This window comes from Sapajus apella, unplaced genomic scaffold (assembly GCF_009761245.1).
Source record: "Sapajus apella isolate SASKATOON/1434 unplaced genomic scaffold, GSC_monkey_1.0 scaffold22, whole genome shotgun sequence".
In the NCBI taxonomy this organism is placed as follows: Eukaryota; Metazoa; Chordata; class Mammalia; order Primates; family Cebidae; genus Sapajus; species Sapajus apella.
The window spans coordinates 10,944,796-10,969,145 of record NW_022436962.1 but is presented as its reverse complement, the minus strand read 5'-3'; the positions used below and the strand labels follow the sequence as shown (position 1 = coordinate 10,969,145).

The 24,350-nt window shown below is 39.0% G+C and overlaps 1 protein-coding gene across 2 annotated transcripts in view; it reads right to left on the bottom strand.

Moving 5' to 3' along the window:
- Positions 1-4,344: 4,344 nt before the first annotated feature.
- Positions 4,345-24,350, bottom strand: part of CR2 (complement C3d receptor 2) — a 36,091-nt gene continuing 16,085 nt past the window's right edge. The window contains exons 3-20 of one of the 2 annotated variants that reach the window (XM_032289072.1): positions 23,346-23,534; positions 23,162-23,261; positions 22,829-22,911; positions 21,956-22,363; positions 21,144-21,320; positions 20,974-21,064; positions 20,593-20,669; positions 19,212-19,619; positions 18,667-18,843; positions 18,503-18,587; positions 18,078-18,160; positions 16,908-17,288; positions 15,704-15,889; positions 14,090-14,275; positions 12,955-12,978; positions 12,191-12,266; positions 7,649-7,757; positions 4,345-5,091 (exon numbers count right to left, since the gene is read on the bottom strand). In XM_032289072.1, the coding sequence (XP_032144963.1) occupies positions 7,667-7,757; positions 12,191-12,266; positions 12,955-12,978; positions 14,090-14,275; positions 15,704-15,889; positions 16,908-17,288; positions 18,078-18,160; positions 18,503-18,587; positions 18,667-18,843; positions 19,212-19,619; positions 20,593-20,669; positions 20,974-21,064; positions 21,144-21,320; positions 21,956-22,363; positions 22,829-22,911; positions 23,162-23,261; positions 23,346-23,534 (2,822 nt within the window). In that variant the 3' untranslated portion in view covers positions 4,345-5,091; positions 7,649-7,666. The remainder of the gene's footprint in view (positions 5,092-7,648; positions 7,758-12,190; positions 12,267-12,954; positions 12,979-14,089; positions 14,276-15,703; positions 15,890-16,907; positions 17,289-18,077; positions 18,161-18,502; positions 18,588-18,666; positions 18,844-19,211; positions 19,620-20,592; positions 20,670-20,973; positions 21,065-21,143; positions 21,321-21,955; positions 22,364-22,828; positions 22,912-23,161; positions 23,262-23,345; positions 23,535-24,350) is intronic. The other variant, XM_032289073.1, reaches the window with a different exon arrangement.

Genomic DNA, 24,350 nt, shown 5'->3' with positions numbered 1-24,350 from the left:
GTATTTTCAAATCCCTGGCCTTCCAGTGCCTTGACCTCTTCTCTGTCTATGGTCTTGTCCTCCACTCTCCTCTGACACTAATGCTCATGTGTATGCTCTGAAACTTGTCACCTTCACTGCGACCCTCGATGATTTCAATGATCCCACTCTCTAACCACCAATCCTACTCTTGTCTTTTACCCCAGTGCCATTCAACTGAATCCAGCAATCTTTGTCTTTCCCAGTGTCTGCAGACCATTGATCCTAATGCTCTCTCTCCCAGCCTTTCATCCCCTTTGTGTCTTCAATTTCATCCCTGCCAGGTTAAATTCCATACTCTGTCATTATAATCACCATCTTACATCCACGGTCAGCTCCCTCACCCCTCTCTTGCTTTATTACAGGCATTAGACAAAACAATCCTGGTAAGAATAAATTCTCCATTATTTTGCTCTCTTACCCATGAAACTGAATGTGGCTGGAGAAGACACATATCCACCATGACTAGCCTTACTTTAGTGACAAATAATTTCAAATTGACCATTATACTTCTGCCTGATATTCCCACTATTGTCTAATCCCATTTTTTCTCCCATTCTCCTAAATGACTATTGCATATTTTTATGTTGACATCTATTTCTGACACCCTCTCCAACATTCTTAATCTCTGTGAATAGCTTTGCTTCTTTTTTTAATTGAGAAAATAGAAACAATCAAAGAGATCTACAATTTTCTACCATCACTCCACCCAAATTCTTGTATGTGGCCTATGTAAGCTCCTTCTCTCCTGTTAGTATATACTGTTTAAAGTCCTGTCTAAGGGTGATCTCTCCACTGTGTCCTAGATTCAGTTTGCTCTCACTCACTCAAGGAAACCAGCAATTCTCACTTTCTCCAGGATTATCATACCCCTCTTTCTGCTGGATTTTACCATCAGCATGCAAACAAATTATTTCTCCAAGTACAGCAGGTATATTTTTCTCTTCAGTTTTCCCCTCCCATTTAATACTCCTTTTGCTTAGAATGCTCTTTGCGTAGGTATCTCTCTGCATGGGTACTACCTCTTCTCCTTGATTCTTTGGCTCAAATGAGACCTTCTTGAAGGAGCCTTCCTTGACCACTATTTAAAATTGCAATTACTTCAGAACTTCCTTGCCTTTTTGCCTATTTTATATAGATGAAAAATTATACTTGTCATCTTTTCATTTTATTACCACCTGAAAATCTGCTTATTGCGTGTTTCTCCCACTAGAATAAAAGCTGCTTGAGGACATGTCAGTTCATCACTGCCAAATCTCATGACCTAAATCGATGCTTAGCACAGAGAAGGGGTTCCATAATTACTTCTTGAATGAGTGACTACAATGGTTGAGACAGCTAAGGTCAACCAGTCTTTCAGAAAATTTGGTGGTGGAGAGATAGTTTAAAAGAGAAACATAGGTGGTTTTGGGGAAGATTTGTTTTTAGATGGAGGGGAAGGTGGATATCTGTTGCTCTAAATGGGTCCATTCTTCTGGGATTTGCCCCTAGATTTTTCCATTGGGAAATTCCCTCTTTCCTATAGTTCAATGTGATTCAGGAAGGCTATGGTTTCTCAACCTCAATATTATTGACATCCTGGACAAGATAATTCTTTGTTCTGGAGGTCTGTCTTGTGCCTTGGGGGATGTTTAGTGGTAACCCTGGCCCCTACCCACTAGAGGCCAGTAGCACTTCCCTTCTCCAGTTGTAGTAACCAAAAATGTCTCTAGACACTGCCAAATGTCATTGGGAGGGCAAAATCATCCCACCTGAGAACCACTGAGGTAGTCCAACCCTACCCCCGTCTCCAAGGCTGGGAGGCAACTCAGGCCTTGCCCTCTGTTTATTTCACTGTCCTACTCCTAGTTATTAGTTCCTTTGGGTACATGTGACCCTATTTGGACAATGAGAGCTACTGAAGGGACTTTTGAATGACTTATTGGACAAGAGACACTCTTTGCACTGGAATTCTAAGCTGATGGGATATGCACTTGGTATTGTCAGCAAATATTTTGCCAGTTTTCAGGGAGTTTCTTCCAGAGAATGAACCCAGCAAGGCAAAGCAGCAGAAGAAGATATTCCTGAAGGCCTGCTTTGACTATTCCTGTTTCGACAAAAGCCTTTTCTGTCATGTGATATAGTAAAATTCATTTTGGTTTAAGCCAGTGTGAGATGGATTTCTATCATATGCAGCTCAGCAGGTCTTGGCTTCAGGATGTTTGTAGGTGGAACAAAGGAGCCAGGGATGAGAGAAGGTCTAAATGAAGGGACGGTTGCCACGGAAGAGACAGAAAGGGATGAGAAGAGAAAGATATAGGCTGTGACGTGTGGAAGATGGAAATGAAGGTAAGGGTGAGTGGATGTAGATATAATGGAAGGCGTGGGGGAGAGGAAGTTGAGAGAATTACCCCCGGATGTTTTCATCATCCCCTAATGGAAGAAGGGATGACTGTAGAATAGATGGTTTGAGGTGAGTGAACAGACAATGTGGGGAAATGAAAGTGTTGCTGACTGTACATGAATAAAAGATGTTGGAGAGCATCCCACTTCTAAATATGGATCCAAAAGAATTGAAAACAATGTCTGAAAAGGTGTCTGCACACCCACGCTCATACTAGCACTATTCACAATAGTAAAGAGGTGGAAACAAGCTGATACGGTTTGGATCTGTCCCCTCACCAAATCTCATGATGAATTGTAATCTTCAGCAGTGGAGAGGGGCCAGTGGGAGATAATTGGATCATAAAGGTGGATTTCTCACCAAAGGTTTAGCTTGGTACTGTATAGGGAGCAAGTTCTCACCGAATCTAGTAGTTTAAAAGTGTGTAGCACCTGCCCCCTCTCTCTCTTCCTCCTGCTCCCACTGTATGAGATGCCTTGCTCCCCCTTTGCTTTCCTCCATGGTTGTGAGTTTCCAAAGGCCTCCCCAGAAGGTGGGCAGAAGTCAGCATCATGCTTCCTGTACAGATCCTGGAACCATAAGCCAATTAAAACTCTTTATAAATTGCCCAGCCTCAGGTATTCCTTTACAGCAATGTGGGAAGAAACTAATACAGAACATTGGTACCCAGGAGTGAGTCATTGCTTTAAAGATACCTGAAAATGTGGCAGCAACTTTGGAATTGGGTAACAGGCAAAGGTTGAAAAAATATGGAGGGCTCAGAAGAACGCTGTGTTCCCATCCAAATCTCACGTCGAATTGTAATCCCTAGTTTTTGGAGGTGGAAACTGGTGGGAGGTGATTGGATCACAGGGGTGGATCCTTCATGAATGGTTTAGCACCATCACCTTGGTGCTGTTCTAGTGTGTGGCACCTCCCCTCTCCCTCCCTTGCTCCTGCTTCTGCCATCTAAAACATGCCTGGCTTCCCGCTTCACTTTCTGCCATAATTGTCAGTTTCCTGGGGGCCTCCCCAGAAGCTGGGCAGATGCTAATATCATGTTTCTTGTACAGCCTGTGGAATCATGAGCCAATTAAAACTTTTTTTTTAAATAAATTACTCAGTCTCAGGTATTTCTATATTTCAATGTAAGAATAAACGAATACCTAACCCAATGTCTATTGACAGAAAAATGTATAAACAAAATGTATAAACAAAATTGCATGTATGCACAATGAACTATTAACCCTAAAAAAAAAAAAAGAAATTCTGACATATGCCACAATGTGAATGAACTTTGAAGGCATTATGCTAAGTGAAATAAGTCAGTCACAAAAGGACATATATATGCGATTTCACTTATATGAGGTTCTGAGAGTACTCAAATTCATTGCATCAGAAAACAGAATGGTGTTTGCCAGGGGCTGAAGGGATGGGGAATGCAGAGTTATTATATAATGGATATAGAGTCTTGGTTTTATAAATGAAAAAGAGTTGTGAAGATCTGCTTTACAACAATGTGAATCTATCTAACGCTACAGAAATGGACACTTAAAAATGGTGAAGATGATAAATTTTATGTTGTGTTTTTAATCAGAATTTTAAAAAACAGGAATAAAAAAAGATGCTGAACAGCATAACTAGTATAGGGGAAGGTAGAGAGAGTAAAACGTGTGGTCACCAGTGAGCAAGGTTTTATTTTCTCAATAGTTTAAATGTAGGAATGGAGAAAATTAACAGCTCTATCTATATTGAGGGTGTGGTGGGAGAGGATGAGTGAGCTGGGGAAGGTATTGGCTGGACAAATATAAGAGAAAGTCTTAAGGGTGAGGAAATTGAATTTGTGGGTTGAAAGTTTGGCTAAAATGACCAAGTGAAGGGATCCTGAATGAGTAACTGTTAAATTATGAACTCTAAGATCCCTAAGTCTGTTATTCAAGATTTCAAATAAGGCAAGTGTTGTGTGTGTGTGTTTTTTACAATTACAATTTATTTGAATGGCTAATGTACACATTATTAAGGGAAAATTTACAGGCAAGTGGAGCTTATCACAGAAATGCTAAGGAAACATCCAAAGCTTGAATTGTACACTACATCTTTAGGATTAAAACTTGATTCTTAAATTTAAAAAAACCTGTGCAAATTGGAATCACTGAGTGATTATGGAAAGGCAAAGTATATACAGTATTGGGAGAAAAACTCAAACCAAGTGAGGATAATAATGAAATAGTTAACAACACCATAAAGATACTATCAAAATAAAACCATACTTCTCAATAAAGGTACACCCATCATAACCCCAGAAAATGCTTCATCGTTTACTTGGATAATTAAAACCACATTACAACCAAAAGAACATAGTAACATTGAGTATGCTGTCTACAAAAAGATGGGTCTAGATACCAGGACAGCTCTTTTTATGCCTTCCTTAAAAAGGGTGCAACTTTTAGAGCCATGTAATTGTTTATAGCCATGGTCTGGCTTCAGGCATCTCACAAGTGAGGCTTCAGAAAGTCCCTGAAGAGCATATGGCAGTGAAACTGGGCTCCCTTCTTTAACATAAAGATGTTCTTCTTGAGATTAAGTGCATATAGGAAGTGACAGCTTACAAAATCATTTCATTGATCTTGAGACCATATAAAGAGACTTGCTGATAATAGAGCAGTTTCTTCCTAATCAATGTTCCATTGAATTCCAAGCAACAAGGCACACTGAAAATAGATCATTTCTGTTTAGGAGGCAGCAACAATAGCAGCGGTGCAACTCAAAGTTTAAATAATGCTAGCATCATTCTTTTAACATACCAGTTACAACTGTTATAACCAACAAAGCATCAAGTCTATTAGAAGATATTCTATTGAAAGGTCTTTTTCCGTATAACATGATCTGGAACAAATAACTACATTTTACGTACATTCATATAAACGTGAATTAAACTAAATGAGTGAGAAATGAAAGCAATAATCTTTCTCATTCATGTATTCATTCAACAAATATTTATGTGCTAGCTGTACTCTGTACCCCCACTGGTTTGGATTTAGAGGTCACTAGCATGGTCCTCCTGATTTATCTTTCTTTTTCATGACTCATCAGCAGCTACCTCTTCATCCTCAACTGCCATAACAGATTTTCTATACCTTGTTTATGGTACGTATTATTACCTATGATATGTATGGGTCTTATTCGTCTTATTAAAATAAGTTCTAAGAGGACAGAGTTAGTATCTTCATTTTATAGATTATGTAGGAGAAAGCAGTTTAAAGTCAGACGTGAGCTTGCATTCCACCTTTGCCAATGACTGGTCCTGAGACCTTGCCCAAGAGAATCTTTTAGACTAGGTTTTCTTAGATGTTATTTCTTCATCTTGGTATTATCCTGACAGAACACCCATCTTTCAAAGTGGTACTGATGGCTAAATAAGAGAGGGCATGAAAGTCCATCACATAATGCCTGGACAGAGTAAACCTTCAAATGTTCATCCCCATTTTCTCGTGGGAACCTCAGGTGCACATCTCATGTTGCCTGTCCACCTTTCTGTACTCCCTATCATTCAGTCTTCAATTCTTAGTTTATGATTTAATGTCTTCCTTTTTCTTCTTAACACTCTCATATCTCCTTTCCCAGCCTCTCTCTCAGCTGATCAATTTGCTTTTTATTCACTGAGAAGGCCGAATCATCAGAAGAGAATTTCCCCACATTCACTCCCTGCCACAGCTCCCAACCTGCTTTCATCCACACCTGCAGATTCTGCCCTCGCTCCTATTACTAAGCCCACACAACTAAGGTCAACTCCTCCTAGCTTACCCAGACCTTGCTCCAGAAATTCTTCCCTCTTTTTCCTGCCATCACTCTTTCCCTTTCTACTAGATCATTCCTATCAGCCTGTTGAAATAGAGCATAGCTTCTATTTCTCCAATCTTAAAAAATATTTCTGTAGGCTTTACATTTCGCTTTTGCTCGCACTTTATTTGCTCCTCTTTATAGAAAAAGTCCCTGAAAAGTTGTCTGTAGTTGATAGCTGCACTTTCTCTCCTTTCATTCTCTCTTAAGCTCAGTCCAGTCAGGCTCCTGTCTCCTTCTTCTCTTCCAAAACTGTCTTGTCAAGTTCACCAGCAAACTTTGTGTTGCTTACCTGTAATCCCAGCTACTTAAGAGGCTGAGGCATAAGAATCACTTGAACCTGGAAGGTAGAGGCTGCAGTGAGCCAAGATCACATCACTGCACTCTGGCCTGGGCGATAGAGCGAGACCCTGTCTTAAATATATATGTATATTTGAGACAAGACCCGGTCTCAAAATATATGTGTGTGTGTGTGTGTGTGTGTGTGTGTGTGCACGCGCGCGCGCGCTGCTGAATTTCAATGGTCAGTTTGCAGGGCTCATCTTTCTTGGTCTACCAGCAGCACTGGACAGAGTTGATCACTCCCTCCTCCTTAAAATTATTTCTTCACCTGACTTTGAGATTCTTCTCCGGATAGTATCAGAGGCTACTTTCTGGAATGCTTCTCCCCCGTATGGCCACATGGCTTTTTTTGCTTTTTTTTTTTTTTTTTTTTTTTTGAGGTAGTCTTGCTCTGTTGTACAGGCTGGGGTTCTGTAGCACAGTCTTGGCTCACTGCAACCTCCACATCCTAGGCTCAAATGATCCTCCTGCCTCAGCCTCCTCAGTAGCTGGGACCACAAGCGCGTACCACCATACCTGCTACTTTTTGTATTTTCAGTAGAGACAGGGTCTCACTGTGTTAGACAGGGTGGTCTCAAACTCCTGACCTCAAGTGATCTGCCCTCCTCAGCCTCCCAAAGTGCTGGGATTACTGGCATGAACCACCATGCCCGGCCCTGGCTCTTTACTTTTCTTGAGTCTTTGCCCAAATGCCATTCTCTTAGTGAGGACTTCCCTTGCAACCACCCTGCTCTCTTTATCCCTCTTGCCTACTTCATTATTTCTCTTTACAATGCTTATCATTTTATTTATTTTATTCTTAGTTGTTTTGCTATTTAGTATTTGTTGAATGGATGAATAGATTTAAAAAACTAGGAACATTAGTTGGCAATATGAAGTAGGTAAATGAACAACTGCTATGCACGACTACTAAAGACTTGTGCAATAGTAAGAACCATATATATATATATATATACATGAAAATAGCACTCATGGTGTATATATATATATATACACCATGAGTGCTATGCTATGCTTATTGATAAATACAAGTTGAAGGAAATTTTACATGTAAATTAATAAGAATATTTCCATTTCATTACATACCACCAGTTTGTCTTCTGATCAGCTTGCTGGATTGTATGGATCAATAGAATACACTTCTCGTGTTTCTAAATGAAAAGACTCTTTCTGGTTTGTATTTGTATAATAATTGCTAAACAGAAGGGAGAAAAAAGTAATATCTTTACACATTGACCATGATTCAACGTAGCAGTTGTTTGCTTTCAATAATTCCCAACACGTGGTAAGTACTTTTTGTGGATGATTTTATTTTTTTTTAATTATACTTTACCTTCTGGGATGCATGTGCAGACCGTGCAGGTTTGTTACATAGGTATACATGTGCCATGGTGGTTTGCTGCACCAATCAATCTGTCATCTACATTGGGTATTTCTCCCAATGCTATCCCTCTCCTTGCCCCTTATCCTGACAGGCCCCAGTGTGTGATGTTTCCCTCCTGTGCCCATATGTTCTCGTTGTTAAACTCCCACTTATGAGTGAGAACATGCAGTGTTTGGTTTTCTGTGATGATGTCATTTTTACTGTCTTTATCCTATGAAGTGTAAACACTGTAACTCCACTGTTTGGATAGGCACATAAAAAAAATAATGTTCTAGGCTTGTAAGTGTCCTAGTCAGAGGCTGACACAAGGCAGCTTTACCCTAGATCCAGGATGCTTAATGACTAACAACTACAACTTCCAAATTGAAGAAAAGAAGTTTTATTTTAGAATATGGTCATAACTTTACCCTTTTGGGAACCAGTCTTTTAGTTCAACTGAAAAGCTTTAAACAAGTTTCAAGAGAATGTTTTTACTTTCTTTCTTTGAAAGCACACACATTTCATTGTGCTTCTAAAACAACTTTGCCAGAATTAGTAAAAGACAACAAAATGTGATTAAATTATGACATAGAGCTCTGAAATAAGGTATTACAAAATCACTGGGGGAGAAAGGATACTGCTAAGGTCACTGACAGCAGGTCACTCACTACAATATTGAAGAGTTCCACATATAGGAGATATGTTAAGATTACAAAACAGTAATTTTTAGGTCAATGTGAGATTTAAGCTTTGTTAAAATATTTTAGATGACTAGAAAAGAATAGCATAGTCCCTTTCAAATACTTGGACAGCTTTTTAAAAATATTGAATTTCATCACGAGACATTCATTTTTAAATGATTACTCATCTCATTTACAGAAAGCATTTAAGGCAGTTCAAATGTCTATACCAATTATTGGAAAATCAATTGAGGTGGGTTAGCAAATGGAAATAAAACAAATGAATGACACCTAGGAATCCAGTTAAACAGATATGTTTGGCTCATATCAGCTGAGGCACTTAAATATAGTATATATTATCATGTTAAAATAATAATCGGACTGGAACATTATAAATAATTTGCACTTGTAAGCATTCCCCAAATTTGCAAATTTTTACGTACACGCAATGCTCTGATAGCAAACTTAGTAGAATGAAGGAAAGAGACATTATATTTTCCATGTATTTACATTTCTAATTACTCTTGGCTGAAATTATCTTCTGACTTCCTATGAGGAAGGCCCTGCAAATGACATCTCTATTTTTTTTTTCTTGAGACCCTTTTATCCTTGAATTCTGTGACACTGCTCTCTTCTCGTTTTCCTCTTGCCTCTCTTCCTTTACTTTCTGCCCTTTGAACATTACTATTCCTCTGAGGTCTGTTCTCATCTCAATTTTTATCTATTCCATTCTTTTTGGTCCCACAGCTTCCATTGTGATTTAACTGTCACCCATCTGAGTCCAGCCCCATCTTCCAAGTTGTAAATCATGAGTACTTCAAAGTAACAGGTGAGAAGGGGACTCCTCATCTTCCCCTACAAACCTGCCCCTCTTCACTTTTAGTGAGTCAGGGAGTCCACCTCATTGCCCTCCTGTGAGCCGTTCTATGTGCCTCCTTCTCCCCACATCCAGCATGTCACCAAGTTATGGAAATCCTGTCCTCTTGATAGCAAAGAACCACTTATTAAATCTTCTCATGGCCTTCGTGAATCTCCACAAGAAAAAAAAATACAGTATGTAGTATGTCCAAATCTTATTTGGCCATAGAACAGACTTTTTCCTGAAGTCATTCATGAAAACAGGGTTTGTGGCACACACTCTGGTAAACTCTACACTCTAAGTATATGCCAACAGTACAGCACAGCCAGAACCCCATAGGCAGCCTCCACTCTCCCGCCTACAGCCTAGAACAAACTGCCCAGGTTCATAGATACCCTCAGTACATAGTTTCAGTGCAATCCCTTCATGTCTGAGCCTAGGCTAGGCATTACATAACTGAGCCATGGCATCAGATGGCACTGGTGGCAGGGTAAATGATAGATCCAGGGGACTTGGCACGCTAAAGAAATTTTGCTGGAGCTTTTTGGTAACATGTTTTAGATGGCATGACTTGGTCATTCCCCTACTCAGAGTTACCTGGAGTTGGTAGGACTCCATTGGATTATCCGCCCTAACACTAGCATGTACAAAGACTTATGAACCTACGCACACATGATATTCTACTCACGTTACTGCTCAAATGTTTTAAAAGCCAACACCTGACAGTATGCTTTGCTAAAAATGTATCCTTTATACATATCAGTATTCTGTAGCTTCCACAAGATTTATGCGTCAGGGTTTTTTTTTTTTTTTTTCAATGGCATGCCTCCACCTAAAGCTATGCCACTTTCGCCTTCAGTCCCCATCACACACACACAGTTTCCTAGCCATTTCAAATAGGCTATGTAGTTTTCACAGTACATAATGGAAAGTCAAGCCTCTGGGCCTTTGTTCAAACTGCTCTGTCTGGAATACCTTTCTCTCTTTGTTTATACTCTCTGGAGGCTCACCTGAAACATCTCTTCCGCTTTGAAACTTTTCCTGATTAAAACTCCCAAATATTGACCACTTGCTTTGCATCCCCACCAAATATCATATAATCCACCGGGCAACATTATTTTATGATACTTGTTTGGTGACATGCTTGTCCTCCTTTACCAGGCTGTGACCTCCTTAATGACAGAGGCCACATGCTACTAGGCTCTGTGATTCTAGCCTAGTATAGTGCTAAGACATAGTAGGCACTCAGCGGTTATTGTATAAGAAAAGAATGAATGGACATGGTCATGAACTCTTTTCACATGGCTTCTATTTCTCTAACATTACTGCTCAAATGTTTTAAAAGCCATCCATGTATATACTAGATAGAGCAACATATGAAAGCAAATATCTTACATCCATCAACTTAATATGTTGGGATTGAAGGCAGCAGCAGTTGTGCAGTGGAAGAGACTATTCAGTTTCTTTATAAACTGTTTAATTCGTTACAACAAGCATATTTACTTTTGTACTTTAAAAACTTATAAAAATATTTATAGTGATATAAAAGATATATTTTAAAAAGGGAAACAAGATTTTTCAGTGATTTTAAATAGGGCAAAACAACTTTTGTGACTAGAAATACACTTCTTTTGTAACTTAGAAAAAAGGATGCAGTATCATTGAAGTGATAAAACACAACAGGCTTTATATTAAAAATAAAGGTTAAAATATGCCAATATTCCCTAATATTATTGAAGATTTTCCTTAAAATTCTTCTCAGTAAAATGAGACAAAAACAAATAAATAAAAATGTATAATCATTAGAAATGAGGTACCATAATAATAATAATTGGTAGAAAAAACAGTGTTTCACTTAGATGATTGGGTAACTTACTGAAAAGCTATTAGGAACAAACAGAAGAGAATAGAGAGAAAAGTCCGATAAAACTGTTGTGTGAATTCTTGCCCTACCAGATATTATAATAACATAAAGCTATTAATTAAACACAAAGTGGTTTATAATGAAAGAATAGGCAAATTAATGAAGCAGGAAAAAAGGATGAGAAACACGACATATTCAGGTACATTATTACCAAGAACAAACTTTCTGGCCAGTTATCTAATGATAATTATTAAGTATATTAAATGCTCACGCACTTATCCTTGGTAATTCTAGAAATCTAAGGAAATAAGTGGCTATGGAAAAAAGTTTAGCCAAAGGTGTTACTCATATCTTTATATATTATCAATGCAAATTCAGAAGCAACTTAAGACACATAAATACATATATAAATAGAGTAGAATAATATTCTATTTAGTAACTAAAAGGAAAACATGATTTAAAGACACAAAAATATGAACATGAGTCTAAATGAAAAAAATCAAGACAGAAGATGAAAATGACAAAATTTCAGTTTAAAGAGAGAAAAAAATATAAGAAAAAGATCAGGTAGGAATATATCAAAATATTTGCAGTTGTTCCCACTGGAATTTTTTCCTGTTCTCTTGATTTTTTTTTTACAATGTACTATCTGAATAAACATCATTCAATAAAATAAGCTAAGTGTTTGATAACTTTTAAGTCTCCCAGAAAGGGCTTCCTTTTGTATGGCACAAGGTACTTCATTTAGTTATCACGTTACAGTATTTATTTTACATAACTTGTGCTTCTATGTTTAGTTTTAGACAAGAAGCCAAAACCATTTGTGCATATTGGTCAAGCATGTATTTGCATTTGAACTTACCGTGCTCTGTGTTTTGATATCATGCATAAGGTAACAACAATCAAGAAGGTAAGAAGTATCAAACCTGTAGCAATACCTAGGAGAAAAATCCAGCAAGTATCAAATACCAGAAGACTATCATCTACATTGTTCTGAACTGATTGTGGGGCCTATTGCTAGTGGCGAGGAAAATGTCATGTGAATCATTCTTGGCCATAAACACTGAATTCCTGAATAATCATAGTTGAGCTTCAGGTTTTTCTGATTTGATCCAGTTAATATTTAATCTAAAGCACTAAGTACATGACCACAAAATTCCAGTCAACTTTTCATTGAGTTTTTCTGTTCCTTTTAGTTTTATTAGTAACAATCTTGTCACTGAGGTGACAAGAGAGAAGTCTCAAGAATAGAAATTAGGAGCACAGGACACCAGCTTCTTATAATTTTGCACAACAACATTTAACTCTCAGCTGTGAAATATATTTTGCTACAGCAGAAGCCAGCCTATTTCAATAGACCAAATCAAGCCAAAGATCTAGAGTTAATGAAAACAAAAACATCAATTTAAAAAGAAGAAAGGGCTGGCTGTTCAAATAATTTATCCAACTCTATCTCAAAGTGACAATTTGTAATGTGACATGTACATTGAAATGTCCTTAAAACACCAAAAAAGATCATTTCCTATGAGTTAAATGTCATCATCAGATAGGTTATAGGACCTCTAGCATTACATATTTTTATAAAACATTATAAGAGCTTCTCTTTAAGTATTTAAAAAGACTTACCACAAAGGACAGGAGTAAGTGAATCTAAAGAGAATACAAAATCATGAAAATATCACTCTAGTGTCATAATTCAATATAGTCCCACGTCTCATGGCAATGTCCCAAAAATAGCTCCCTTCCAATTCCATTTAAAAGATGTATTGGGGCCAGGGACAGTGGCGCACACCTATAATACTAGCACTTTGAGAGGCCAAGGCGGGAGGATCACCTGAGCTTAGGAGTTTGAGACCAACCTGGGCAACATGGTGAGAGCTTGTCTCTACTTTTGCAAAAAGCAAACAGATAGAAAAGATGTATTGGAATCTTGAGTTATACTCGCTTGTTTCTTATGTAACATCTCACTGGCCTTTTTCTTCACTTTAAGTAGGTTGGGGGAGTTCACCAATGACAAAATCAATATACTCAACTTTATAATCAGAGATTTCTCAGGTTAGAATGCAAATATTAACTATAACACCTAGTTATTTAACCTATTTCTGGAGCTCCCTGTCAAACTGGTAAGCACTTATAAACCAAGATTCCGCAAGTAGGTGTGGTCTATGCCGCAACTCTTTTCAAAATGTCAGGTTGTTTTACATTTTTGCTCATTTTAAATTAGTGTTTCTATTTTCTTTTCTTTACTTTCCCCTTCCTCAGAAAGCTGTATTTTTTTCTTTTCCTTTTACTTTTTTTTTTGTTTTGTTTTCAGACAGGGTCTAACTCTGTTGCCCAGGCTAGAGTACAGTGGCTCAATCATGGCACACTGCAGCCTTGACCTCCTAGGCTCAAGTGATCCTCCCACCCCAGCTACCTGAGTACCTGAGACTATAAGTACACACTTCCATACCTGGCTAATTATTTTTCTTTTAAGAGATCAGGTCTCACTACCTTGCCTAGGATGGTCTTAAACTCCTAGGCTCAAGAAATCCCCCAGCCTCAGCCTCCCAAAGTTCTGATATTATGGGTATGAGTTGCACACCCAGCCAACATGTACTTTTTCTAGAATAGACCACTGACTTCAAGTTCATCTGTAATTATACCGCTGGTCACAAACATATGTCAATTTAAAACCCAAGACTCTCCACGTTGAGGGAAACCCTTATTCTCTTCTCTCCATTGGCCAGTTACAAGTGTCAGTGAAGCCCTTGGTACGTACGAGATCTGCAAACTGCCAGGGGAGGGTCCCATTGGTGATCTCCCTGGCACTGGCTCTGGGGACTGCCTTCTAGCGTATACCCATCTTCACACTCCAGAGTTACAACAGCTCCATACTGATACATTTTCCTTGGCTCCAGCCCCTTCTGGATTCCATCTATATCTTCTGGTGAGCCACAGTTTACCTCTGAAATTAAATAAATCGAATTCAAGCACAGTCATATTTTGGCCTTTTACCAAGTAAGCAGAAATTTCCTCTGTTTCACTCTCAGTAAGGAAAGCTGCACTGAAACAGAATAAGACAATATCCTAGATCCAATCTTTTACTGTCAGCCCTCTATCTCAATTACCTCTGGGTAATTTAAACCAGATTATGTTTTTATTTTTTTTTGCTTCAGTTTCTGTGCTAACAGTGATGTATAATTTTAATGTATTCTTGGAGAAATGGTGAAAGTTGAATGGGTAATATTATTAAGTATTCTGAATTTTTTTTTCTGCTTCAATTTTTTCTAATTCTTCATACACATGCATGCTTTCTTCTTTCTTCTTTCATCTTTTCAGTGTAGTCATCAACAGTGTAAGTGATATGATTTGGCTGTGTCCCCATCCAAATCTCATGTTGAATTGTAGCTCCCATAATCCCCATGTGTCATGGGAGGGACCTGGTGAGAGGTAATTGGATCATGGGGGTGGGTTTTCCTGTGCTGTTTTTTTGATAGTGAATAAGTTTCATGTGATCTGATGGCTTATAAAGGACAGTTCTTCTGCATGTGCTCTCTTGCCTGCCACCTTGTAAGATGTGCCTTTGTTCCTCCTTTGCTGTCTGCCATGCTTGTGAGGCCTCCTCACCCATGTGGAACTATGAATCAATTAAACCTCTTTCTTTATAAATTACCCAGTTTTGGGCATGTCTTTATTAGCAGTGTGAGAATGGACTAATACAGTGAGATCTTGGATCTGAAGCCTGGCTCTAGTACTTCCTAGATGTGTGACTTTGGGTAAGTTACAAATCTCTCCATGCTACCGAAACCTTGTCTATAAAACAGGAATAATCATGGTACCAACCACATGTGGCTCTTATGAAGACTAAATGAAATAATGCATGTAAGGTGCTGTGCAGAGTGTCTGGCATAGAGTAAAAAGTGTTCAAAAAATACTAGATATTACTTTACTGGTCATATTTCATATGTACTGTTTATGATAATGAAAATGACTTTCCGAAACTTTTATAAAAATGTACCCATAATCCCACAACACTCAGTAAGTATTCTCAAAAGATTGCTGTGTTTCTATTGGTACTTTATCTAATACACACTTACCGTAACTGTAGCCCCAGTGTGTAAATACAGTCTGTGCTTTAGCTGTTTAATTTACAGACATACTCCAACTTTCTATATGTAAATAAGTAGTCATTCACCTGATATACTACAGCCTGAGATATTTTTCTTATTTTGAGATATTTAGATTAATGAATGTATTAATCTAATTCAAGCATTTAATTTAATGAGTTAATTAATGCATTTCTTTGGCTATTTTAAGTTGAAAGTACCCAACTGAATATATCTATTTGGCACAAATTTGATATAAAAATAAGAACAAAAAATAGACAAAGCACCTTTACAATGAGGGGCAGGTTGGCTCCAGGTTCCCTCATGTGTGCAAAGAAGGAGTGCCTCTCCCACCAGCAGGTAGCCTTGGTCACAGCTGTACAGGATTGACATTCCGGGGGAAAACCGAGTTATGTTTCCACCAGTATGGCTCCCGTTGGGGATCTTAGGCGGAGGCTGACACCCTAAGAAGGCTTAGACAGCAATAAGAAAGGATCTTTAACTCAACACAGAGGAATACATAGCCTGCACTATCTCTGGGTAACAGCCATACAGGAAGGCCAGAGGCAACAAGCCAACTAACTGGTATCCAGAAACACTCATTCATTTCACCCCGACCAGCAACACTGGATGGAGATCTGCATTTCCTATGTTGATATGATTTGAAAAAAAGTATCAAAAAGTAAGATAATGAAACATTAATGGATACAGTTCACAATGGTAATCCATCAGCCAACAGCTTTCTTTTCCCTTTAAATAGCAGACAGGATCACACCTTCAAATGTCTACAGGATCTAGGAAGTGAAGCCACCAGATATGACAAGTCAGAGAGCCCCTGTCCTAAGTGTCAGCCACTGCTCAGCTCAAGTTGCTGGTGCCTATCTGGGAAGTAAAGGGGGCTCTCATGGTTCACAATTTCACTGTTTATCTTAAACTGAAGATGGGTTTCACTTAAGATTACTGTGCTGGCCAAAGACAACCGTTCTGTGGAGCTGAACTCCAGGTCTTGGGTCACCAATCAGCAGCCTCTGCTGTAGATAGTCATGGACAGGAATAATGCTGCCAAATGATAACTACGATTACAAGAAAGACAACTCAATGGGTTGGAGGGCTAATTAATTCTCCAGAACACCCGAAGTTCTCTTTCTGGCTGGCAGCACAGCCTTAAATATCAAATTATCAGCAATATTACTCCCAAAAATTTGCCAAAAATGTATGTGTGCTTTTCTTACTCTAAACTCATAAGAATAACAATCTTGGAGACTCCATCAGTTTGGAAGTTAGCCGTTATCCTTTCAGGCACTATTTATTGCTCAATACACTGAGAAAGGAAAGATAAAACAATGAAGCGAGAAAATAAGCAAAGGCAGATATCTTGTAAACCATGTAATGGCTTGAGCTTTTCTTCAGGCAGACCGTCAAGTGCAGATTCAAAACTCATTTTCCTTATCCTGTACAACATCTCGTAATTCATCCCTTTAAGTATCTTACCCTTTTTGATACAAGTCGGCACACCTGGCACCCACGTGTTATCAGTATGACACCTAATCACACGACTACCGTTCATGATGAAGCCGGAATTGCAGGCAACATATACTATGTCATAGTGGGAATAAGGAGAATGCGTCTTATTGAGCTTGTATCCATGTTTGACTTCCGGGTTAGGGCAGTGAGTCACAGGAGCAGATTGTAAACATCGTGGAGGTGACCCACTCCAAGATCCATCACTTCTGCACTGCAATTTTTTCTCTCCCAGGAGATAGAATCCTGGGTCACATTCATAAGAGACTTCACTTCTGTATAGAAAGTTTTCTGCCATCATGCCTGTGTGCTTCCCATTGAGAATCACTGGTGGAGGGTGACAGCGAATAACTGCAGAAGAGATTTAGGGAGTTCTATTTTAGCTAGTACCTCAAGGTGAGCGGTCTTGATTCAGGTACAAATGACGATATACAACTAACTGAATACAGTTCACATAACTAGAAAATAACTTAAATTTTGGAACATGGATTATGCTTATTTAAAAATCAGCTTTGCCTGTAATCCCAGCACTTTGGGAGGCCGAGGCGGGTGGATCACGAGGTCAAGAGATCGAGACCATCCTGGTCAACATGGTGAAACCCCGTCTCTACTAAAAATACAAAAAATTAGCTGGGCGTGGTGGTGCGTGCCTGTAATCCCAGCTACTCAGGAGGCTGAGGCAGAAGAATTGCCTGAACCCAGGAGGCAGATGTTGCGGTGGGCCAAGATTGCGCCATTGCACTCCAGCCTGGGTAACAAGAGCAAAACTCCGTCTCAAAAAAAAAAAAAAAAAAATCAGCTTTATCAAGTGTGATTATATGAGCACTATATACTTCGTAAAAATTCAGAAAATACAGTAAAGTATTAAGGAAAAAATACAGCTACGTTCCCATGACCCAGGAATATAGACTATATATTTTGTTATTGTTAGCAAAATTACCAGGTGCATGGAAAATAGTTCCTACCTGACAATGTTGTTTCTCAGTGTCAGCACTGACCAACATCGTGAGATATTTCTTATCTAACCTCCATGGAGGGAGACCCCTAAGACTGCAGAAGCAGCGGTAGGCTAGTTCTTCAGTGGCCTGCCCTGTCCAGTTCTCCTTTACCACTGTCAGGCTTTTATTTTTTCTAACTTACCTTTACAAAGTGGAATCTTTTTGAACCAAATTCCATTCTCAGCATCTTGACATGTCTGATAAGCATATCCAGTCAACTGGTACCTACAGAGAGACAGGTTATAATGCATTTCCTGTTCCCAATATCACATCTCTTCAAACTGCATACACACAAGACCTTCTAAAGAAGAACTTTGGCAGAGAGGAGTTGAAATTCTTGGTCCTCCAAGTAAAAAAAAAAAAACTAATTTAGAGTTAAGCAAAGCCCTTTTCATATCAAGAGAGGACTGAAGAGTCAGAGTTGCTAGTTAGGCCATTGGAACCTCACACTCTGTGCACATCACAATTAGGAGCCTCTAAAGGGCACCACCAAGACAAGCTGAAGGACTAGTTAATGCACAAAACAAGATGGAGACCTTTTCTCAGAATAGACCATTTCATACTCACCCATCGTGGCAGGATGTATTGACTAGCTCCACATGTGAACCAACTGGAAGTTTTTGAAGATCCTCTCTCACAGGCTGGCAGATTTCTGGAGGAGCAAGGATAGAATTACAGTATTTATAGATGTCTCATATCAAAGGGAAGGACTACTCTGGAACTGAAAGTACCTTCACACCGTGGGGCAGAAGGACTCCAATTTCCTGAAGGCATACAGTGAATGGATTTGTTTCCCACAAGCAAGTAGCCAGGGTCACAAGTGTAGTCTACAGTCATCCCAGAGACAAAGAAGACCATATTTCCACCTGTATGCTGACCATGGCGGAGCCCAGGAGGTGGTTGGCAGCCTGAAGAGAAAACTCCCTACATAAATACCAAGACAGAGGAATTTGTACTCAAGAACACTGAGTGTACAACATTGGACAGTAGACAATCTGAAACTCTGACACCAAAGATTCATGAAGCTTAAATTCACCACTGAATGTTGTTTGCTCTTTAAAAAGGCTCTCTCTTTATCTACCCTGACTAGATCCCAGATGTAAGGGGGCATTTGCATGAACACACACAACACAGAGAACATCTATTACAGGATGGATGAAATGGAAAGTAATCTGTGCCCCTCTTGCCTCTTTCCATGATGGGGTTTTTGGTGGGAGATAATAGACAAGAGTAATTAAGTAAATCTCTCCTTTTTCTCCCCTTATTGGGTTTTTACCTTTTTCACAAACTGGTATTTCAGGATCCCAGGTGTTGTCAGCTTTGCAACGAATCTGACTACTGCCCTTCAAAGTAAATCCATTATTACACTTGAATGTCACACTGTCATTGTAGAAATATGGGGCTTCCTTGCCAGATATCTTGTATCCATTTGCCACGTGGACATTTGAACATTGGACAGCAGGGAGGGAAAGTTTACATAGAGGAGGAGGGCCACTCCAGATGCCTCTTTCTTGATCATTGCTCATGCAACGGATGGTGCTCTCTCCAATGAGGCTGAATTCCACTCCTCTTTCTGGCCCGGGGTTACATCTATAAGTGACCGTGGTTCCATATGGAAAATCTTCTAAGGAACTCCCAGTGTGTGCCCCATTGTAGATAACAGGGGGTGGTGGGCAGGTGATTTCTAGAGAGATGAAAAGATACTGTAGAATTGAGTTCCTGTATTAGACACCAAACAAAAGAAATGAAGCTGGTTATGACCCTGTTTTTACCTGGATGGCATGGGTACATTTTCATGATGTGAGTTATGTGAAAACTCATTAAGTATGTAAAATTCAATTTAAACACATTTCATAGGAAAGAAAATTTTTATTAAAAGTAAATGTGGTTGATCAATATCACATTATGAGTTAGTTAGACCTAGTAGTAAATTGCTAATTAAAAGAAGAATCCTTTTAAACTAGGCAATAGGCAAATAAAAGACACACAGGAATAGAATTGTGTTTTGAGTACTCTTTTTGTGCTGAGGTGATATGATAATTTATATGGTTAGCTGAGAAAATTTATTGTTGAATGAACGCCTACTTTGTGATAGGCAGTTTCCTTGTCTAGAAAGTAGCAATAGTACAATTTAATTTGAATAATTTGAAGTCGGTAGTCTTTTTTAAAGTTCTAAATTTTTAAAATTTCTTTTTACTTTTTATTTACATTCTCTGGACTTCCTAGTCTGTAGTCTTATGCAAACTTTACAGAAGACAGGCTAGAGTTTCAGAGGAGTTGTCCAAGTGGTCCAAAGTCTCACACTATTAAGCAGTAGAGACAGAATGTGAGTTCAGATCCGACACCAATCCCTTAATCTCTCCACTAAACTATGGTATACCCAAAATTAAGATGGTGGCTCATGTATTCACTGCTGTCATTATTCCCATAATCATAAATCACAAAATAGAATCAGTAACCAAGTACATTTGATTTACTGATGAAGAAAAAGGTAGCAAAAGAAAGACATGGCAAAACTGTGCAACCATAACTATTGGCAAAATTAATAAAACATAATCTAATACTCTAATTACCATAACACGTCCCCAAACAGAAATATCCCAGGAAATGTATAGATCTCACATTATTTCAGCTCCTATGTCATTTTTGCTACTCACCTTTACAAAGACGAATCTCCATAAACCAAGGAATTATGCCTTGACACTCCTGATAAACACTCTCACTTAACTTGTACCTAGAGACAGAGTCAAATATGTCATTTTGCCATCGGGTGACCAATAAGCTAAGCAAGAGGCATGGGCACTCAAGCAGACTCACTACTTTCAGGCCAAGAAGCAATAGGAACAAAAATGTAGTCAACATCAGCACCAACCTCTCATTGCACAGGTATAATTTCCATGTATAGAAATATAGTATGATAGACACTTCCATGAATGTGTGACAGGCAAGCACTTATGAGACAAACTCTTACATAGAGCTTGCAGTGTGTACTGATATGCTAGACTTGAGTCAGGCTGAGTCAGCCTTCCTTTGCTCACCCTTCATCGCAAGAAGAATTAACATCTTGTCTAACAAATTGGTGCTGGGGTTTTGTCAAGAGTTGCTTTTCTGTAGCTTCACACTCTGCCACTAAGAAAAGAGACTAGAATGAGAATTTGATTAAGGCAATCTTAAAATCAACAAAACATCTACATTTGAGGCCCGGCACCTTTGCATCGGGGTGCAGGGGTCGTCCACACCCCCTCAGAGGTACAACGTATGGATTCTTCTCCCACCAGCACGTAGCCAGGGTTACAGCTATATTTTATGGATGTTCCAGGGTCAAAGAGGACCAGGTGTCTATCTTCCTTCTGCCCATTGAGGATGTTAGGAGGGGCCTGACATTCTAAATGAAAGTACAAAAACAAAACAAAACATAACTTCTTAAGTAAACAGCCACAGGAAGAAACTGAGCCAAAGAAATTGACATTCATGCTACAATTCCACTCTGGTGGCAGCTATATGATACAGAAGGCATGTTGCAGACCAGCTCTGGGCAATTTTAGATCACCATTTCCCAATCTTTTGCTGCTGTTGTTTTCTGCACTTAGGCTTCTGCAGATGTTGCTCAGTTCCCACTGGGTGCTGCAGCTCCTCTCCTGTCTCTTCCCTTCATAAAGAATTGTCTCGTATGTTTCTATGGCAGATGCTGATATAGCCCTAGGATGAGGGCTTGAACGACTTCTCTTTTAAGAAGTCACTATTAAGAAAAACAAACATTTGTATCCTCCTTTTTTCCTCTAAAGAAATGGAAAACTTAGTGATTCCTAACATTTTTTTCCAAAGCGTATTCCCACAAAATAAAACAATGGTGGGGTGATAGTGATAAGAATGCCCCCTATAAAATTTATATTGATTACAGTTAGTAGAGTTGAGGGGAGTATAAACTGGACAAGGACCTACTTAAAGCCCATAATGCTTTCTTCTAATTTTTCAAGAAAATGAATCAGTAGTACCTTTTCTGAGTACTAGAACACTTACTCTTTTCACAGACTGGTGGGGATGGTTCCCATGTGCCTTGGGCACTGCATCGGATTTGCTTGCTGCCCTTCAAGGTGAAACCAAACATGCAAGCAAATATCACAGTGTCATTATAGGTATATTGATCTTTCTGCACCGATAACATTCGGCCTCTTAGGATCTGGGGATGTGGACACTGCACCGCAGAAGTAGAAAGTTCACAGCGTGGGGCAGGGCCACTCCAGGTCCCAGTCTTCTGACTATCAGCTGTACAACGGAGAGTGTTCTCCCCAATAAGGATGAAGTTCACTCCTTCCTCTGGATCCGGGTCACAAGTGTAAGTCACTATGCTTCCATATGAGATGTTCACTAGAGAGTTGCCTGTATGTCTTCCATTGAGAATAGGAGGAGGTGATGGGCAAAAAATTTCTAGGGAAATTACAGAAAGAAATGACAAGATCATAGCTGTACTGAAAACAAAGAATGCCCCAGATGCTGCCTGACACCACTACCCTAGGACAGTGATATCTGAATCTATAATGAATCAATCAAGGCAACTAAAGCAACATAATTTAAAAGTACTATTCTTAAGCTTCATTCCTGAGTATATGTACTCTGCTGATCCTTTGATTTCTTTTACCAAATATACAATCTTCTTTACGTACATGGTCTGGTTACCTACTTAGAAGGTCTACGTAGCTTTCAGAGGAGGGAAAGCCTAGGAACCTCGTTTCACTTGAGGAAACAAAAAATAAGGATGCTTTAGTGAAGACCATATCCTTAAGATTTCTAGGAGTTCTGTGTTCTGTAATAGTCATTAAGATAATGACTAAACCAAAAGCTTTTAGTTAAGCTGAGAATGCAGTGCTGTCAGATCACAGTTGCCTAACCTACCTTCACATACTGGCATTTTGGTCCAAGCAGCTCCCTGTCCAGCAATTACACACTGACTAGAAGGTGGGCCTTGCAATTGATACCTGGAGACAGAAGATTGTCATTCAGAACTATTAGGCAGTTTTTGCTAAAGAATAGCAGCCTTTATTTACAATCTAAGACAAGTTCATTTAATTGGTGTGCACCTACTCCTTTTATCAGCATTACCTCTCACAACTCCACCCCAGGCTGCCCAGAGATCTTCACAGAGGAGCCTTCTGCAGGTTTCACAGTCCACCCCATGCACACAACAAGCCAAATGAATTAAATCTCATAGATCACCCTGACACTCACCCTTCATCACAGAAAAAGTTTGCAGTTACACCAACCCGGAGAATTGGAGGCTCCTTTACCTTTCCATTGGGAAATCGTCCTAGAGGTTTACAGCGTGCCTCTAAAAAACAAACCAAAGATGAGAAATGCATGGCAGATAACAGAACAGGCCAGATTCTTAAAATAGATTGTAAATTTAGGGTACCTTCACATGTTGGGGGTACAGCACTCCATTCTCCCGAAGACAAACAGTTAATGGTCTTTTCTCCAATGAGGAAGTAACCAGATTCACAGCTGTAAGTCACAGACAATCCTGGAGCAATGGAGTTGACATTCTCGCGTGTGTGATGTCCATTGCGGATCATGGGAAGTGCTGGACACTCCAGAGGGAAATCTTTACATATACCAGGAAAAAAGCCATCAGATGATGTATCCTTCACAATCTAGAATCAAGGGGGTCCAATCTTCTGGCTTCCTTGGGCCACATTGGAAGAAGAAAAATTCTTTGGACACACATAAAATACACTAAGACTAATGACACCTGATGAGCTAAAAAAAAAATTGCCAAAAAAATCTCATAATGGCTTAAGAAAGCTTAGGAATTTGTGTTGGGCCATATTCAAAGCCATCCTGGGCCACATGCTGTCCACAGGTCATGAGCTGGGCAAGCTTGATCTAGATGCTAATTTAGGATATAGATCCAAATAAATAACACAATATCTATGGTAGCCAGTTGTTATTAACTTTCAATCAAGCCTTTCAAAGATCAAACAGGTATGGCTTAAGTGTATCCATTTTATGCCACAAATAGTATATTATTTTTCATTTTTAGTTACGCTACATGCATTACAACTGCCTTGTGAAAAATTTCAATCACCAAAAAAAAAATCAGTTTTCACCTATATTCTCACCCTATCCTTAAACTTATTCTCTGTTCCAAAAGTAGCATGCTATAATTTCAGGAGTTATTCTGGTAGATATTAGTAATATAGTTTATTGGGATCCTATATGTGATACATATATACACCTATATTATGTGTGTGTATAACTAATACATATTCTATGCTTTGCTTCCTCTACTTAGCAACGTCTATGATATCCTTCCATGTCCATACATATGTGTCTGTCTAGAGTGTTACAAAAGCTTGTTTTCAACAGCCATTACGTTTTGTGGCTATCATAAGATCGCCTTCCTCCAAGACTATTTATC